Below are 18,938 nucleotides of genomic sequence, written 5' to 3' on the forward strand. Positions count from 1 at the left end.
CAGATCATCATACCATGCGTGGCAGATTTAGGCCGGCACAAAGTTGCTATCTGGAAAGTGTCATTTGGAACTCATTTATAGAGTTATTTTTATTAAAAATATATGTTGATAATGATTAAACACTTCAGTGCCCTCCAAAAGCACCATTTTAGGTAGTCTATATAAAGGGATGGATTGTGTGTGTGTGTGTGTGTGTGTGTGTGAGAGAGAGAGTCTGGTGGTCACTCCAATACTACAATGATATAAATAATTTAATTAATAATGCCTACTCTTTAAACCAATAGACAAAAATGTTTATATTACAGTATAGCCCCAACATAACAATAAACGTTTGTGAATCATATACGCTGGATGCGTTGTGTGTTTTTTTTCTGGCACAATCTAGGAGGACAACACAATAAAAAGACGTTTCTTGCCTTAATTCAGTGGTACACACTACACAGTCTTTTTATTGCATCTTATTCAACACATTGAGAACTCACATTCATAACTCAGGTAAAATATGAAGTGCAGTAAACACTGAATATATTATACGGTAGCCTTGATTTATGGGGAAATGTACTCATCTGATGTCAGGATCTAAGAGCTAAATTGCGTGTTACAGTAAATGGTGACTGTTAATACATGTAAGCAAAAGGAGAGGAATTAGAACAATTCCATTAGTGTTAATGCTTTTAGTAACAATTAAGTAGTGTGAGGTAGCCTTCAATGAATTGCCATACTTTTCTCCTAAAAGAATACTCAAACCATTTGTCATTATCATCATTATTAGACTCATCAATATAAAGTCTTTTTTTTACAGTAAATTCTGTTTACTTTAACAACCAAACAATGATATATGATCATTGCCCCAAAAACATTATTGGTCAGCTTCAGAGATCTTCAAGGTCACAGAATGTCTTTCTGAGTCTTAAAGCTTCTAAAAGGGTTTATTCTAGCCGTAAAAGTGCTCAAGATTTGTGGCCTGAAGGAAAAGCATTGTTAAAGATGGTTCAGGTATGTAATGGCCAGTCTCTCAGAGGAATTATAAAAATCATCACGCTGCATTGAACACAGAACCAATCTTCAGATCCTTAATGCAGCGCAGAAGGTGAAAATAGGGTCAAACACACATCCTATAGTATTTTTGGAGGTTTAAACATTACATCTTTTCATTTTTTTGTCCAAAGGTCTTAATAACAATAAAAAAACAAAACAAAGATATGACATCCAAAGTATGTAAGGTAGTAAAACTAGATCTGTTTTATTGAATTTAAAAGGTTTTAATTATATTTTGCTTAAGATTTTGCTTATTTTAACTGTCCAAAGGCCAATACAGTCATTTAATTTGTGATTAAAATATCTTAGAATGTAATAAACGTATATATTTTTATTCTGGCATGATTATAGTGGAAAATGGTATTAAAATTATGTGTAGAAGTCATTGCTTTGTTATGAGAAAGAATGTCCGGAAAATAAATTTCATGAATTTACGCTCTAAAATATGGAAAATGTTGTAATATTTTAAAAACTTGTACTAAATATAAAATGTTTGATTGTCCTTTTGTTAGCTAGCTAGATATCAGCCTGTTAGCATTGTTTGAAAATATCGTCATTTGGTATAACCAAAAGTGTCATTCGGTAAAACCGAAATTTTGGTTAAGCCGAATTGACATTTTTTCTGAAAAATGACAAAAGCAGTGTTAATTGATTATAAAAATCACATAATCTCATTGTTAACACTTAATAAAACTTCAAAATTAATTATATCTCCATTATGTTTTTTTATACTTTTAAAAACCTTATTCGTCAATGACCCACATGCTTTTTCTGCTTGAATAAATACATTTTAGTGCTTTTTTCAGTGATTCTATACAAAAAAGAAATGCAATATTACATTTAAAAAAGCCCCTGACATAATGTTGTTTGTACTCAAACATTGACAGAGCATATAGAGAGATACTGAGCTTGGGAAATACTCTCATTATTGAGAAAATAAAGTTGTCATACATTTTACCATGTTTCCTAGTGAGGAAAACTCTTAAAAATTAAACTGAGGGGTACTGGGGGCAGAAGTTGGAACAAGGGCATGCTCTGATCATTTTTTCTATTCTCTTTATACTGTCCGTGAAAAGGTTTAATTTTCATAAGTACCCTCCCCCGGAGACAGCCCTTGTTTACAGGAGTTATAAATCTCTAACGCACAAAGGCACATTTTATTAAGATACACTAGGGATTTCTGAGGACTTATACATAGAGATGAGAGAGAGAAATGGGGAGAACATTTGAGAAACAAAACAATGAAAGACAATGTGAAATAGCAGTTTGTAATGTATTAATAAAAGCAATAACAGAGAACTGTTATAAGAGACGTGTGTACACATTTTGTTGGAGAATATGTCAAAAGTTTAATATAATAGCAGTAATCTAAGAATTGTAATTTTATCTGAAACCACTTTTCCCATGTGCCTCTTAATGACTTTGATTAGAGTTTAGTGCCCTCTACTGATCAAAATCAGGTTTTCTTTCTTTAAAAATAGTCCCAAACCAGGGGCCTCGTTTATAAAGCCTGCATATTTGAGGCCTCATTTATAAAATGTTGCGCAGAAACCATCCTAAATTTGATCTTACGAACAATAATTTCTCAGATGTTCGTTATGTGTGATTCATAGAATGAACGTACACACAGAAAACGAGCGTACGCCTCTCTTTCAGATGTGAAATCTATAAATAGCAAATGATCTTGAACTTGCGCGCAGCTGAATGGTTTCAGTTCTCCGCATTGTAAACGACATCTAATTAATGTCATTTACATATAAAAGATCAACAGCCATCGTCCAAATCCTTGGTGAGCTGCAAGAATAGCTTAGATTTCCAAAAACCTGCAGTAATCTGACCAGGAAAAGTGCGTAGCCTACGTCTGCTCAGACCCTGACGTGGCGCTAAGCACTTTTCCATGTCAAAGACCGTTTTTATAAATATGATCGCTGGCGTGGATTTAAGCGTACGCACACTCGAAGATCAAATCTGTGCGTACGCACGCTTTATAAATGAGGCCCGAGTGTGCGTACGCTTAAATCCACGCCAACGCTCATATTTATAAAAAACGATTGGATGTGGAAAAGTGCTTAGAGCCACGTCAGGGTCTGAGCAGACGTACGCACTTTTCCTTGTCATTTTACTGCAGGTTTTTGGAAATCTAAGCTATTCTTGCAGCTCGCCATTCCAAATTAAAGGATTTGGACGATGAATGGTGATCATTAATATGTAGATGACATTAATTAGGTGTCGTTTACAACGCGGAGAACTGAAACCATTCAGCTGCGCGCAAGTTCAAGATCATTTGCGATTTATAGATTTCACATCTGAAAGAGAGGCGTACGCTCGTTTTCTGTGTGTACGTTCATTCTATGAATCACACGTACGCACATCTGAAAAATGATCGTAAGATCAAATTTAGGACGGTTTCTGCGCAACATTTTATAAATGATTCCCCAGGGCTGCAAAAGTTATAATTAGTTATACTTAGTTATAAGTTCACTGGGTACTATTTTACCCAATTAAAAGTATTTTTCCAAAGGATAAACTTATTTGTAAATACAGGAGATTTTCACATAGTAACTTTGTAGCACAAACTTTAAAAAGCAAGCTGTTTACTCACTCAAATGAATTTTACATTGTCAAATTGATACACTAAAAAGTAAAGGTTCCAAAAGAGAGTTTTTGCAGTGATGCCATAGAAGAACCATTTTTGGTTCCCCAAGAACATTCAGTGAACAGTTCTTAAAAGAACCTTTTTTTTTTCTTTAGTGTGAAGAATATATTAAATAATCTTTATAAAAACCCTCTATAAATAACCTTTTGTGCAATGGAAATGCTGGAGAAAATTTTTTTAATAAAAGATTTAATCCATTATGAAATGTGTACTTTAAAGGTCTATATGAAATTGCATTGAAAATTTCCCCTTGATACAAAGTATTCAGTTTTAATAGTATATTTCCTCCCTATATTGTAGTTACTGTATACTCTGTTTTACAAAACAATTTTAAAGTTTTAAGATCTCAGTTTTTAATGTACTGAATTTTCAATTAATGTGATTAGGCTACTGGTAACTTTATTATGATTCCCTTACTTCTTGATCCCAAGCTCCGCGGCAGTAATTCCAGTGATGTTTCTACCCTTCATGTGTTCAGGTGTTTGACAAGTGATTTTATCATGATGAAAAAGTCTTTTTTCATTCATATGCAACCAGTGCCATAGATATGCCAAACTAGAGTTGCAGTGCCATGGATTACCAGACAACACAGCATACAAAAGTCCATCCAAAATACCTGGAGTCAAGCTTTGCAGATAGTTGTTTCTGAGGTCAAGGAAAACAAGCTCATCCTGCTTAAGGAAGAGTCCAGCAGGGAGGCTCGCCAAACAATTGCCACTCAAGAACATCTGCCGGAGGTTTGGGTTACCACTGAAGGCTGATGGATCTAAGGACTTCAGTCTGTTGTTTTCCAGGTACAAAGCCTCAAGCTTGGACAGAGAGGTAAGAGCTCCAGGAGTCAGCTCCTCCAGCTGGTTATTTTTGAAGTCTAAGCTCTCAAGATTATTGAGTCTTTGCAGGAAGGCCACAGGTAACTGGGTGAATCTGTTAGATGACAAGTCCAACCTCAGGAGGGAGCTGTTTACAGGCAGACAGTCAGCATCTAGCTCGTAGAGCAGGTTATCTGAGAGTGTGAGCTCCACAAGAGGAGAATGATGAAACACTCGCGACGATAAAGATGTCAGTTTGTTACCTATGGGTAGGAGCATATTATTAGGCATACGTGTAAAAACCATGGTATATATAATCACGAACAAGAGTGCTGTTGTTCCGACTGCGGCTTCGTGAGTGAAGAAGTGTCGGAACATGTTCAATTCAACATCACAATTGCGAATGTCAAATTGCGTTTGCACAACAGTTCGAGAAGTAACCTTTCAGACAAAATATCGCCATTGTCCATTTTTGCTCCCCAACGTTAAAGGTTTTAAACAAAGTCCAAGCCAAATCTACCTTAGCGCGTCTCTGAGCAAAACACGTCATTGGTGTTTCATTACAAAATAAATGTGGTTTTAAATTAATTGTTTGAATGATTTTTTAATCAAAAAGTTAATTGTTTCCTTCCTGAATGATTCCTTGTTTTATCCGTTGGAAAATTCAAAATTATTCAAGTCATTTTTTTCATTCCAATGTCAGCGATTTGAACGAATCGTTTGAGAAAATGAATCAATGACTCATTTGCTTTCCTAGCGTTTTAGAACCAATTGGTAGAAATGATTCAATGACTCACGTTTCTTTCCTTTTTAAACAAATCGTTTGACTCGAGTAAATTTAACGATGTAAATTCAATGAATTTGAAATATAGGATACTACCAATTTTACTCTTACCATTTCATAAGTAGTATGTTATCCTTTTCCAAATTCAGCCAAATACACCTTGCTTCGCTACTGAATAAATCTGTGGTTTTGAATGAATCATTCAAAAAAACTCAGTTGTTTAGCTTTAGATAATCATGTTTTTGAACTCAAAGACAATAACTTGTCGCCACCTACCGGTGTAAAGATGTAACTGAAGAAAGAGTCCCCACTATTAATGAAAAGTCCCCACTAATGCACAGACAGAATGACAGTCTCTATGGAATGCGCAAACACAGAAACCAATTAAATTTGAGGACCATAACTTATATTAGTTATGTAAACACACATATTACCTGTAAGGTCAAGGATGTGAAGATTTGACAGGCCCTTAAGCAGGTCTGCAGGTAATGTACGCAGCTGGTTTCTGATCAGACTGAGCTGCCTCAGTTGGGAGAAGATCTTCAGGTCATCAGAGGTTATGGAGCTTAAATTGCTAAAGCGGACATTGAGGTCTGTAGTGTTACCCGGGAAATCCTTACTGGGTAACTGCGTAAAGTTAGCATAAAGACAAATGACTCTGACCTCATCGGATCTTAAGACACGTCTGCATTTTCCTTGGTGCGAAACACCACCACCAGCAACAAAGCAGCTCAGTACCCCTGCAACTGTTAGAAAATAATAGCTGTTCATATCGATGACAAGACGCAGCAGAAATAAGAATATCCTGGTAGAAACCTCAGGGTCTCAGTCTTGAACTTATGTCATGTAGATCTGATTCTGCTTTTATAACCTGAATCACATATTACATTTGTCAACATGCAAATAAGGATTTTCCAGGTCAAACTCTTGTGCAACCATGGACTTTCATTAATCAATTCTTGTGAATCATTTACAACAATACAAAGCATGCTTTTTAACCCTTAATAAATGACAACAACGGCAACATATCTGATATTAATATTTCATGTTAGTTTTTTACAGTGCCGCAGTAAAAAAGCTTAAGTTACCTGTATAAATATTGCAATCTACTGTATAATTGCTTTAACTTCTTATGAATAAGTAATGACGATTATGCTAAATGAAGACATTAATGCAACCTTTATCTTCAACTTTCAACATTTCTGTGGGGACATGCACAGCCTAGTCCACTCCAGAAATGATGTCTGCATAATTTTGTATCCTAGAAACATTGTATGTTTTACAGTTCTATATAAATGTTACAGATGAGTTTGGATCATCACACATAGGGAGTCAGAGGTTTTCCATCAAATAAAGCTTTTTTATTAACAATTTCTTAATAGTTTGTCAGTGGCAACATGACAAAATAAAATACAGAAAATGTTTGGACCAGAGGTCATCATGTTCCACCATGCATACAGTTGTTGTCTCTAATTTTTGTCACAGCATTTAATAAAATGTGCTACAAATTGCATGTTTGCATCAAGTCTTCAATAATGCATATATTTTGAGCAGATAGTTCTGACAATAAGTAACGCTCCTTGAAAAGCAGTGTTCTTTGATATAATGCATGATAAAAAATATAATCTGTGCCACTAAATAGGCCTGTTTTTTTTCTAACAAAAATAGATATAATACTTGAGTATATAAATTCAGATGATCATATAATTGCAGAGCCTAAGCACATATTCTGTTTCAAACACACACACACAGGCAAACAGACACTCACTGACAACCTTGTAAGGAGATAAAAATAACCTATGAAATTTAAAATGCTTGTACTTGAACTGTATAATCTATGAAGACATAAAACACACTTAAAATTGAAACTACATTTATGGCTTGCATTGTATAAAATATTAGATCTCCCCAGTCATTTATACTTGTGGAGTTTGGCACTTGGAAGCCCTGCGATTTGCCAAAATGAACACTATGACATTCTCTGCTTTCATAGTTCCCAGACTGATCATCATCTATCCGGCCTTCACCAAGGTTAGCTGAAATTAAGAGAGAGGAGAGAGAGAGATCACTGAGTTAAAAAATCCAAACATCAAATATGGCGCACATAATTCATCCCATATTCTATTCAACCACAAGCAACATCACCACAACACCATCCGTTTTCAGATCCACCTCGTTCAAAGAAAGCAAGATGTTTTTAATTCAGCCAAACATGTCCACACAAACATGCCCACTCATATAAGTGCTTCAAACACAAAAACTTGGCCTCACTATAGTCCCTCAAAGGGGAACAAAACACACTATTAATACCATACTTAAAAAAAAACAAAAAAAACAAACAAACACGCAGACACAAATACATGCTAAAGCATCACTGTGGTTACCCCACAAAGTCAACTCCTCAGAAGTCTAATACATCGTCATCATCCATTTCAACATCAAAAGACCAACCCAAGTCCTTCAGGCCCAACTCAAGAAATCTGGAACAAAGAGGAGTCATTCGGCCTCATAACAATGTCATTGAAGAAGTCAACGTAAAAAAAAAAAATTATGGCCACCCATGTTTAACTGGAAGTATACAGTTTTTTAAGTGTGCTTTCTTTAAGCGCCAAAAGATGTGGGAGTGCTCTTCATTTACAGATAATTTTAAAAATAAAATCAAATTTGACCATGGCAGATATTCATCAAGATATTATGTCTTTTTTTTTTTTTTTTTTTCTTACTGGAAAATTAATAAGATACTGGCCTGGGTTGAAGAAGACACAGCTCAGTATTAGATACCAATATTATTGAATTAAAAGAGAGAATGCATTGTTAGTGGGTGTTTTTTTTTTTTTTTTTTAATGTGTTGACACTCAAGCAAAGAGGATTTCTGTTTCAGATGCATATAGAGAAGAGTACAGACAGTCAAACATCGCCTTCAGGGTTTAGAGCTGCACAGGCAAACACAAAACCTGGTCAATAAGCAGTGATGCAGTGTACTTACTGTCCATACATATGCACAAGTGGGGAAGGTGAAATGTCAAAGGTGAACAGGTCAGTGAAGAATGATACGGAGCATGGGGCCAGGGCTATAAAAGGTTAGCAGTATAATGTAAGCAATTGAGAACCTGCACAACTTCGTAGCCATGTCTCACTTGTTGAACCAGGTTGAACCATATAACAGCTTGTTGAACTTGTTGAACCATATAACAGCACCTTGATTAAAGATGTAGTACACCCAAAAATGAAAATGCTGCCATTATTTACTCACTCTCTTTATGTTCCAAACTGGTATGTTATTTGTCCCCATTGTAACAAATAGAGAACTTTAAAGAATTTTACACTGCTTCGTTCCAAAGTGACCACAACTGCCAAGCTCTAAAGGCCTGTTCACACAAAGAACGATAATTATAAAGATAGCAATAACTATATTAGCATCCACTCCAGCGCTCTCAATACCTTTACAGTTCATCAGCTGGAAAAAATCCTGCTGAAACTTATTCCTATGATATTGTGTTTCTGTGCTGTTCTCATTATAGTTGTGTATGGAGTCTGCTATTCTTTTATATTTAGAACTTTTTAGAACAATATCTTTATTGTTATCATTATAGTTATCGTCTTTGGTGTGAACGGGCCTTAAAAATGGAAAAAACACCATAATTATTGTAAGTAGTCTATACAAGTTCATTTTTGGGTGAATTTTTCCTTTAATTTTGCAAATGCTAGTGTCTAAAGTGACTGACGGATAAGAAACTATACAAATAAGGAGCAACATCATTAGAATTTTCACATTTTAAAAAGTTGAGCAGAAGAGTTCAAGCTAATACAGAAGTGTAAGTAGGAAACAGTAAAGCAGATTTTTAAAGTGCCTTTTAAACAGTAAAGCAGATTATAGAAAGTGCCTTTGTATAATTGGTTATGAATTATGCATTCAAATGTTCATGGATGAGCTGTCAAAGAATGATAAAAAAAAAAAAAAAAAAGACTCTTCAGACAAAATTGTTGGCATGAGTTTGGCCCCCTACATTATATAATATTAATATATAGAGAATTCTTCCAGAACATTCAAGAACTGTGTGTTTTTTAATAAAAACAATAGTTATTGAAGAGAAAGAAGGAAATATAGATATAGAACAGCTTCATTTGTTTTCCATTTTCTATTTAAGCAAGTTAGATCATTAAAATTAATAGAAAATATTAATTATCATTTTTAAAAATCATAATAATATATTATTTTTATATACATTTTTAAGTCTTCCTGCAGCCCCCTGTTTAAGAACTATGGCTTTAGATAAATCCCCATGTTATAACCTCAAACAATAGTGTATCGCCATATAACCTAACTCTGCCTCAAGCTCCTTTGTTTGAACCTGTCAAGTGGTTCTCACCTGGTCTTGGTGGAGGGCTGCTGTCTGGTGGAATGCACTTTGACGGCTCCTCTGTGTGAAAGCCTGGGAGATGAATGTGATGACAGATGAGGAGAGGGCAGAGGGGACAGGCTAGTTGATGATGCATCAGAGGAGGGAGAGGCTATAGCTATGCTTGAGGAGTGGGCTATAGGTTTACGTGGGACCCGCTTGAGTAATCGGCTGACCCATTTCTTCTGGTCTTCTGTGGAGTTGGCCAGCAGCAGTAGCTCTTTCGCAGTGGACATATCATAGTTCACTGGAGAGAAAAAAAAAAGGCCAAACAAAACAGGTTAGTTTCAACCCAAAGTACACAGTGGGGATGTTCAAAACTTCACGTTTAAATAAACTTTCAACAAAATTATTAAGCAGCACAATTGTTTTCAACATTGACAATAATATGAAATGATTCTTGAGCACCAAATCAGCATATTTAAATGACTTTTGAAGGATCAGGCGACACTGAAGACTGGAGTAATGCCTGCTGAAAATTGTGTTTTGCCATCACAGGAATAAATTACATTTTAAAACATATTCAAAGAGAAAACAAGTTATTTTAAATTGTAGTGAATTTCAATTAAAACTGTAGTAAATATGAGTTTTTGCTGTATTTTTGATTAAATAAATGCAGCCTTGGTGAGCATAAGAGAATTCTTTCAAAAACATAAAAAAAAATCTTACTGATCCCAAACTAGTGTAAAACTAGATAAATACATACAAATTATAATAATAAAATAAATAATAATTAAAATATTAAATTTTTTATTATATTATTAAAAAATTATGAAAACAAATAATTTAATTTCATTTTTATTTATTTATTTAATAAATGTCAATAATTATATATATATATATATATATATATATATATATATATATATATATATATATATATATATATATATATATATATATATAAGCTACCATAATATACATTTAAATGATCAGTGCTTATTATGAGTGTGACCTCCTGACCTCTGCAAGGAGCAAGGACCTCTTCCTTGCGATCTATGTGGTCTTTATGGCATTTGACTCGGCAGCGTCTGCACTCCAGAGCTGGTGGGGGTTTGAAGACGTGCCACAGAGGCCTCGGACATGCTTCACAGCTGGAGGGGAAGTGGTAAAGTGTGTGGACGAACTCGTGACCTTTGTGTGGGATGTAAGAAGACCTTTCAGTTGCTAATAAGGGTTCCACAGCAAGCTCCTCTTTCTTGCTCTCCCCCTCATTAGCATATAATATCTACAGACAAAACAGAAGTTTAACCAGGTTAAAATCAAAGCATGCTAAAACATTTCTTGTAGGACAAATTAAGCATGTTACCTGGAAGATGCGTGGGATTTCTCTGGGATCTGCGCGGTACACGTCTGTCTGAGTGACAGGTCTCACATGGAAGAGTTTGCTAAGAGGGAAAAAAGGAAGCATTAGAAATAAATGGCTATTGCTGTGCAAGAGAGCAGTAAATGTGTGCACTCAAAAATATGTAGGCCTAAATTTATTATTTATGTAATTGAATTTCCATCCATTTGGATTACAGTTTTAACATAAACAAACTAATAGTGTGGTTCAGGGATGATGTATTTTTGTTATCCAAAATCCAGAAACGAGTAGTTATTGGACTTTTTTGTGATTTTTTTTTTTTTTTTAAAGCTTTTACTTGTCTTGTAAAAGGCAGTTGCTAACAAGTGACTAAATGGGAATACAGAGGTTAACGTCATCAGCCAAGCGAACACGTAAACTCATCTACTCACTAGTCACTTTCACAGCCTCGTTGTGTTTATAATCTCGCTCTTGCAAACTATCATAACTCAAACTTTCAGGGAAAATGTTTTTAAACAAAGACTGAAAGAGTCATCGGAAGCTTAGTGATGGTGACGCTGAAGTCATGCGACTGTGGTGTAGTTCATTTATAGCGTACGTTTAGCTTTTGACTTCTGCTGATTGTATTTATGCTTCAAAACTCATTAAAAGTTGTGATAATTTGTGTAGATTATCACGATGAACAAAATGTGTACGAATCATAAGCTTTTTTTAGTCACAGAACTTCAATCCAAAAGCCAATGGAAAAGTCCTGTTGGGTTTTTGTAGAGGAAACGAGTGTGACGCTAACTTCTGGTCTACAAAAATACATCATCCCTGCACCACTCTATACTATTAATGTGATGCATACTGCATATTTGGCAAGATTTCTCTAATAGTACTAATAAACTTAATTTGGTTTAAATACACAATAACCAATTTTATAATTTTACATATTATTAAATCAATCAGATTTGTTTCAATCAATTTCACTAACTAAATTTTGCTTGTTCCACAGCTAGCTATATTTTAACAATGTTCATTCTTTTTAACTAAATCAATTTAATTGTCTTCACAATTACCAGTTTTATGCTGATTCATTTGCACAAATGCATTTTGAAAACATGATTTAAATAAACTCAAATAGATACAAATAGTTGTTAATAAACCAAATATGTCAATATTTTTGAGTGCAGAAATCTTTCTCATTTCATTTATGATCGATAAATATGCATCACATTAAGGTTTATTAGTTTATGTTAAAACTGTAATCCAAATTATTGGAATTTTATATGCAATTCATATACATAAACCTTAAATCTAGGCCAAGATATTTTTTGATTGTGAGTAGTATTTCCAAACTCACTCTATGTCCAGAATCATGAATGGGCTGGACTGCTCTCTGTCTTGCTCTGAGTCATAAAACAGGATCTTCTTGCTGCTGACCACCACATACTACAATTTACACAGAGATAAACACACAGATGATGAGACAGGGTTTGTTGATGTGCGACATGAGTGTGTATGTTTAAACCTTTACCTTCTTTTCCCATCCAAACCGTTTGGTGTTTTTGGAAGTCATTGAGAGCCATCCCTCAAGACTAGAATCTGTGGTTACAAAAAAAAAAAAAAAACCACAGAGGAGTGTTTTACACATTTAAGATTACAGAGCCACACAGGTTTGAATATGAACAGGCAGAGCAAATGTTTCTTTAAGCAATTTCAGAGCCTTCAGAAACATCTTTCCCAGGGGCAGAATGCAACCTGTACTAGAAGTCTCTTGGGGAAAAAAAAGATATTGCTCTCAGTAGTGTTAAATGTGCAGTAAGTGATTTCTGAGAAACACTGTTGAAAGTGGATCGGACAGAGCACCACAACACACTTGCAGCTAATCAGCAGTAGGGGGTGTCCACTCAGAGAGAAGGCTGAGAGACATTACAAAAGAGAAAAGGTCAGAGCAATATCACTGGAAAAAGAAGGGTTATGATCAGGCAAGAGCTATAGGACCCATGTTAATATTAGAAAAGCTTTCCAGCGCTGGAAAGACCTAAGCGGGAAGGCCTGAAAACAGACGCAGAGGTTGCGTTGTCTCTGCTCCATAGGTGAGTAACATTGGTTTTGCTATGTTTCACAGAACCAAAATATGTTCTTGTAATGTTAGCTAATGTTAGTAACAGGACAGCTTTGAGTGCCATTGTTTGTCTGGAGCTGGTGTGCTGCTAGTGACTAACAACCAACTCTTGCTTATACTCTTTTTTTGTTGTTGTTCTTCTTCTTCCTTGTCGTTCATTAGTCATCTTAGCTTTGTTTTTCACAAAGCATTATTTTTCTTCGCTTCAGCTACGATAGAGACATCCACTCGTGCATTGGATGTTCATGCATTTTGGGGGCAGAGCAATGAAGGGAGTGAAACAGTGTTTCTCAGATGTCGGTAGCTGCACCTTTAATGGACTTTTATAAAACACACAAGGTGAGTAGTGTGATTATGTGCAAAATACCGTCACAACTAATGAGCATCTCACCATGTTGGAAAGTGTGGCTGTGTTTCAAAACCTAGTGCAGTGGTTCCCAACCATTGTCTTACATACACTAACAGCCCCATTAGTAGGGGGTCAAGTACCCCTTCATCAATTAGCTTAACTTAATATTTAAAACTATTTTGCAACTACATGCAACTAATTCGAAACTAAACCACTTTCCTAACCCTAACCCTATAGTATGCACATATTGTTAAGTAGTACTTAGTACTTAAATGTAAAAAAAGTAATTTTTTTTTATTTATTTTTTTTTTTTAAAGAAAGAAAAATTATGCCCTTTTTCAAAGACATGATTTTGTTTTGGGGTCTACTAGAATAAGCGTTCATGCTTAAATGTTCAAAAAACATTATTTTTCACACATTTTAAAGCAAGCTCTTTTATTTTGCAGCACCTCTCTTCCCAGCCTGTCAATAGCGCTCTATTTAGTTCCAGTTTCTATGAAGCCCCTCCTTCTGAAAAGCACAGTGTGCTCTGATTGGTTGGCTGGACCAGTGTGTTGTGACTGGTCACGCCTCTTACTTAACAGTGATTTTCAACACACTACTAATGTGTCAACCAGTCCTCGCCCCCTTTTTTTGCGTATGCTTTGGGCGGCAATTATTTAAATGAGGAATATTGTAACAAGCTCTTTACCAGAAGAAAACTCAAGACTACAATCGAGGCATTTCAGGGAGTTAAGAAACAGTGCTTACTGATATAGAGAATAACTCCCTTTGTGCTTTTTAACTTTGCAGACCTTTTTCATGCACAAACAGCAACTTTACACACTGAACAAAGTCAAAAATGTAAAAAAGTATAATAGGTCCTCTTTAAATATCTAATTTAAGTCATTAAGTAAATAAATAAATAAATAAATATTGTTGTTAAATGTTTGCATTATTTGACATACCTAATAATTTTTCAGTCATTTTAGTCATTTTATATACAAACCCGATTCCAAAAAAGTTGGGACACTGTACAAATTGTGAATAAAAAAGGAATGCAATAATTTACAAATCTCATAAACTTATATTTTATTCACAATAGAATATAGATAACATATCAAATGTTGAAAGTGAGACATTTTGAAATGTCATGCCAAATATTGGATTTCATGAGAGCTACACATTCCAAAAAAGTTGGGACAGGTAGCAATAAGAGGCCAGAAAAGTTAAATGTACATATAAGGAACAGCTGGAGGACCAATTTGCAACTTATTAGGTCAATTGGCAACATGATTGGGTATAAAAAGAGCCTCTCAGAGTGGCAGTGTCTCTCAGAAGTCAAGATGGGCAGAGGATCACCAATTCCCCCAATGCTGTGGTGAAAAATAGTGGAGCAATATCAGAAAGGAGTTTCTTAGAGAAAAATTGCAAAGAGTTTGAAGTTATCATCATCTACAGTGCATAATATCATCCAAAGATTCAGAGAATCTGGAACAATCTCTGTGCGTAAAGGTCAAGGCCGGAAAACCATACTGGATGCCCATGATCTTCGGGCCCTTAGACGGCACTGCATCACATACAGGAATGCTACTGTAATGGAAATCACAACATGGGCTCAGGAATACTTCCAGAAAACATTGTCGGTGAACACAATCCACCGTGCCATTCGCCGTTGCCGGCTAAAGCTCTATAGGTCAAAAAAGAAGCCATATCTAAACATGATCCAGAAGCGGCGGAGTTTTCTCTGGGCCAAGACTTATTTAAAATGGACTGTGGCAAAGTGGAAAACTGTTCTGTGGTCAGACGAATCAAAATTTGAAGTTCTTTTTGGAAAACTGGGATGCCATGTCATCCGGACTAAAGAGGACAAGGACAACCCAAGTTGTTATCAGCGCTCAGTTCAGAAGCCTGCATCTCTGATGGTATGGGGGTTGCATGAGTGCATGTGGCATGGGCAGCTTACACATCTGGAAAGGCACCATCAATGCTGAAATGTATATCCAAGTTCTAGAACAACATATGCTCCCATCCAGACGTCGTCTCGTTCAGGGAAGACCTTGCATTTTCCAACATGACAATGTCAGACCACATACTACATCAATTAAAACATCAAGGCTGCGTAGAAGAAGGATCCGGGTACTGAAATGGCCAGCCTGCAGTCCAGATCTTTCACCCATAGAAAACATTTGGTGCATCATAAAGAGGAAGATGCGACAAAGAAGACCTAAGACAGTTGAGCAACTAGAAGCCTGTATTAGACAAGAATGGGACAACATTCCTATTCCTAAACTTGAGCAACTTGTCTCCTCAGTCCCCAGACGTTTGCAGACTGTTATAAAAAGAAGAGGGGATGCCACACAGTGGTAAACATGGCCTTGTCCCAACTTTTTTGAGATGTGTTGATGCCATGAAATTTAAAATCAACTTATTTTTCCCTTAAAATGATACATTTTCTCAGTTTAAACATTTGATATGTCATCTATGTTGTATTCTGCATAAAATATTGAAATTTGAAACTTCCACATCATTGCATTCCTTTTTTGTTCACAATTTGTACAGTGTCCCAACTTTTTTGGAATCGGGTTTGTAGGTTGAACAAAGCAATTTTGTTATAGGTTAAAAAAAACAAAAGATAAATATTTCTAAGTACTTCTAGTAACCTGCTTGGGGTATGTGTACACCTGGTTGGGAATCACTGACTTAGTGAGCTGCCTACCAAGACAGCATTTTTGGCCATCATAGGCTCATTTGAACATTCATTACATCCAAAAAAGCTGTCTAGGGGTTTAGTATTCAAACTCCACACTGAATAAAAGTGAACGAGTGCAAGGGGCAGTATGCGTGCTAATTTGTTTCCATGCAGAGTCACCTGCAGACTCTTGGTCAATAGGCTTCTCATATGTCAGGGCAGGCCTTTGCTCCCACTCGTCTTCCTCATCCTCCTCTTCCTCTGAGTCAGAGGGGAAGCGAGGAGCAATCCGGCATGGCCGGGTATCAATACACACTGACTTGGAGCTCCGTTGGTACGTGAAGGACATAGACTCCGAGGTGTGTGAGTGTGTGATGCGCACTACACCGGCATCATGGTGAGAGTGGGAAGGAATGGAAGAAGAATGAGGAAAAGAAGCAAAAGGATGCATAAATTTAGAAGTTAAAGAGAGTGAAAAGGAAAACAAGTAAAAGAGGAAAAAGTTATGTGTATTGATTATGTTATGTGTTCTAAGGTCAGTGGATATGAATAAAATGAATAAAAAGATAAAATAAATGACAAGTGATGACAATTGAATTACCAGGTGTTTTTAAGTTTGATTCAAAGTTACTGTGGGTGCTTCTAAGAAATTAATTAGTTTTTGAATCATTATATACGATACTTATATATATATATATTCTGGTTTGTAATAACAGAATATATTTTATAGCCCTAAATTGATTGCATGGTGACAAATTTAATATTCGGGGCTTTACTAAAAACATTTGGGGCTTAAAGGGTTAGTTCACCCCAAAATAAAAAATTATGTCATTAATTACTCACCCTCATGTCGTTTCTATACTAGTAAGACTTTCGTTCATCTTCGGAACACAAATGAAGATCTTTTTGATGAAATCTGAGCGATGTCTGTCTCTCCATTGACTGCCTTTGCAACAAACAGTTTTCCAATCTCTTTATGATCTTTTTGAAGCGTCAAAATGTTTGTTGCAAAGGCAGTCAATAGAGAGACAGACAACTCTCAGATTTCATCAAAAAGATCTTCATTTGTATTCCAAAGACGAACGAAAGTCTTACGAGTTTGGAACGACATGAGGGTGAGTAACTAATGACATAATTTTTTTTGATTTTAGAGTTAACTAACCCTTTAAGCTTCCCCCTAGCACCATTTATGGCACATGAATGATGATAAACACATTAGGCAGTCCTCTGCTTGACGGGACATAACCTGGATAAATACCTGGATAAGCATCATCACCCTCCAGGTCATTTCCGGTGCTACTGATGCTGGTGGTGTCTAAAGAATGGATGCTCAGAGAAGTGAGCTGACAGCGCAGACGCTCAATATCACTGTCTTTACTGTCCAGGGCCATCTGCATCTCCAGTCGCACCTGAGACTCCTCTGCTATTGTCTGCAAACAGAACAACACTTCTTGTATGCTTTGTTTATTTATGCATTTATACATAGACCACTGGACAGGTTTTCTAGTGGTTTCATTCATATTTAATGTCACTTACAGCCTGCATATCATTGATTTCTTTCTGGTATTTGATGATGGTGTTGTTGAGTTTTTCTTTCTCGGTGCGGAGCTGCAGCTGGAGCTGTCTGTTCTCCTTCTCCTTCCTGCGAACGTCACTGTTGTTACCTTGCTGTGGCCTGACGTCACTCTTCTTCATAACCTCTGCCAGCTTGTTTATAGCCTACAATACAGACATCTGGATGTTATAATTTACCTGAGACATGCTAGTAACACCTATTTTAAGCGATGAAAATAATGGAGTAACATGTACACATATACCCTTGATTAAAATTCAATAAACCTTAAGTTAGATGTTTCTCCCAACACACACCTGAATCTTGAGAGTTTTCTCAGACTGTATCTGCTTCTCTAGGGACAGTGTCAAAGATTTCATCTGTTTCTCTTCTTCTTTGACCATCTCCAGCTCTGTGTATACACATTTATAAATGTTAAAGCACGTATATTATAACATATGCACATTATAACATCAATCCATTCATATTTTATAATATTAACTTCAGCAATATGCTCACTTTGCTGTAGATGTTTGAGCTTATTGTTGAGCTCCTCTTTTTCATTAGCCAGGTTGCCAACATCCACAGTGAGTGTGCGGTTTGATTCCTCCAGCTTATATTATGTAGAAGATTAAATTAAAATGAATTATTACACACACACACACACACACACACACACATATTTATATAAAATGTATAATAACCTGTACCGAACCAGGAAATTTCCTGTAAGACAAATCTCGTATTCTCACCGAGTTGATGGTATTGTCCTTTTCGCCGAGTTCCTGCCGGTGTCTGGCAATCATGTCTTTGATCTCCAGCTCCTTCATGATCTTTTCTTTCTCCAGGTCTGAGTACTGCTCCTCAGCGATGGAGCGCGCCAACTGTTCAGAGTCTGCCTTCGTCAGGCTTGCCTCTAGCTGCGTTGCTAATGAGTCCCTACATAAACGCACACAAACCAGTTTGTATTGAACGAGAGTTCAGCATATTGAACAAATTGCTATTTGTTCATTCATCCTTAACTAATTGCATCTATTTACCTTACTTTTCATCTAACCTTGCTCTAATTGATATGGTTTCACCTTTAAAAAAATGGATAAGCCCTTTGATATGTCTCAACATCCTTTTATAATAGCAAATACACACACACAGACACACCTCTCTTCCAGCAGATCCTCTAGTCTCTGCTGAGCATCTTTGTAGAGTTTAGTCTTTTCATCACTCTCCTCTTTCAGCTCTCGAATCTGAGTTTTATACAGTTTC

At 36.0% G+C, this 18,938-nt stretch overlaps 2 protein-coding genes across 6 annotated transcripts in view; both read right to left on the reverse strand.

The window, feature by feature from the left end:
• Positions 1–2,292: 2,292 nt before the first annotated feature.
• On the reverse strand, positions 2,293–6,197 carry LOC127502805 (leucine-rich alpha-2-glycoprotein-like). Its single transcript, XM_051876190.1, has 2 exons — positions 5,722–6,197; positions 2,293–4,766 (listed from the first exon to the last, which is right to left on the reverse strand). Exons 1-2 carry the CDS (start codon positions 6,056–6,058, stop codon positions 4,108–4,110), a joined length of 996 nt encoding a protein of 331 aa, XP_051732150.1. The 5' UTR covers positions 6,059–6,197; the 3' UTR covers positions 2,293–4,107.
• A 429-nt stretch (positions 6,198–6,626) lies between these two features.
• Positions 6,627–18,938, reverse strand: part of LOC127502798 (rho-associated protein kinase 2-like) — a 34,058-nt gene continuing 21,746 nt past the window's right edge. For 2 of the 5 annotated variants that reach the window (XM_051876173.1, XM_051876178.1), the window contains 13 exons: positions 18,834–18,937; positions 18,428–18,614; positions 18,195–18,288; positions 17,993–18,087; positions 17,660–17,842; positions 17,382–17,553; positions 16,304–16,504; positions 12,513–12,580; positions 12,339–12,427; positions 10,997–11,075; positions 10,651–10,915; positions 9,658–9,934; positions 6,627–7,767 (listed from right to left, as the gene is read on the reverse strand). In XM_051876173.1, the coding sequence (XP_051732133.1) occupies positions 7,689–7,767; positions 9,658–9,934; positions 10,651–10,915; positions 10,997–11,075; positions 12,339–12,427; positions 12,513–12,580; positions 16,304–16,504; positions 17,382–17,553; positions 17,660–17,842; positions 17,993–18,087; positions 18,195–18,288; positions 18,428–18,614; positions 18,834–18,937 (1,893 nt within the window). In that variant the 3' untranslated portion in view covers positions 6,627–7,688. The remainder of the gene's footprint in view (positions 7,768–9,657; positions 9,935–10,650; positions 10,916–10,996; positions 11,076–12,338; positions 12,428–12,512; positions 12,581–16,303; positions 16,505–17,381; positions 17,554–17,659; positions 17,843–17,992; positions 18,088–18,194; positions 18,289–18,427; positions 18,615–18,833; position 18,938) is intronic. The other 3 variants (XM_051876174.1, XM_051876175.1, XM_051876176.1) reach the window with 3 other exon arrangements.

The sequence above is a fragment of the Ctenopharyngodon idella genome, chromosome 20, assembly GCF_019924925.1.
Source record: "Ctenopharyngodon idella isolate HZGC_01 chromosome 20, HZGC01, whole genome shotgun sequence".
In the NCBI taxonomy this organism is placed as follows: domain Eukaryota; kingdom Metazoa; phylum Chordata; class Actinopteri; order Cypriniformes; family Xenocyprididae; genus Ctenopharyngodon; species Ctenopharyngodon idella.

What these genes read in the sequence shown, in the direction of transcription:
- LOC127502805 (XM_051876190.1), bottom strand. Translation starts at nt 6,058, where the DNA reads ATGAACAGCTATTATTTTCTAACAGTTGCAGGGGTACTGAGCTGCTTT. An exon ending in TCACATCCTTGACCTTACAG is followed by an intron (nt 4,767 to 5,721) that starts GTAATATGTGTG and finishes TCCTACCCATAG; the next exon opens with GTAACAAACTGACATCTTTA.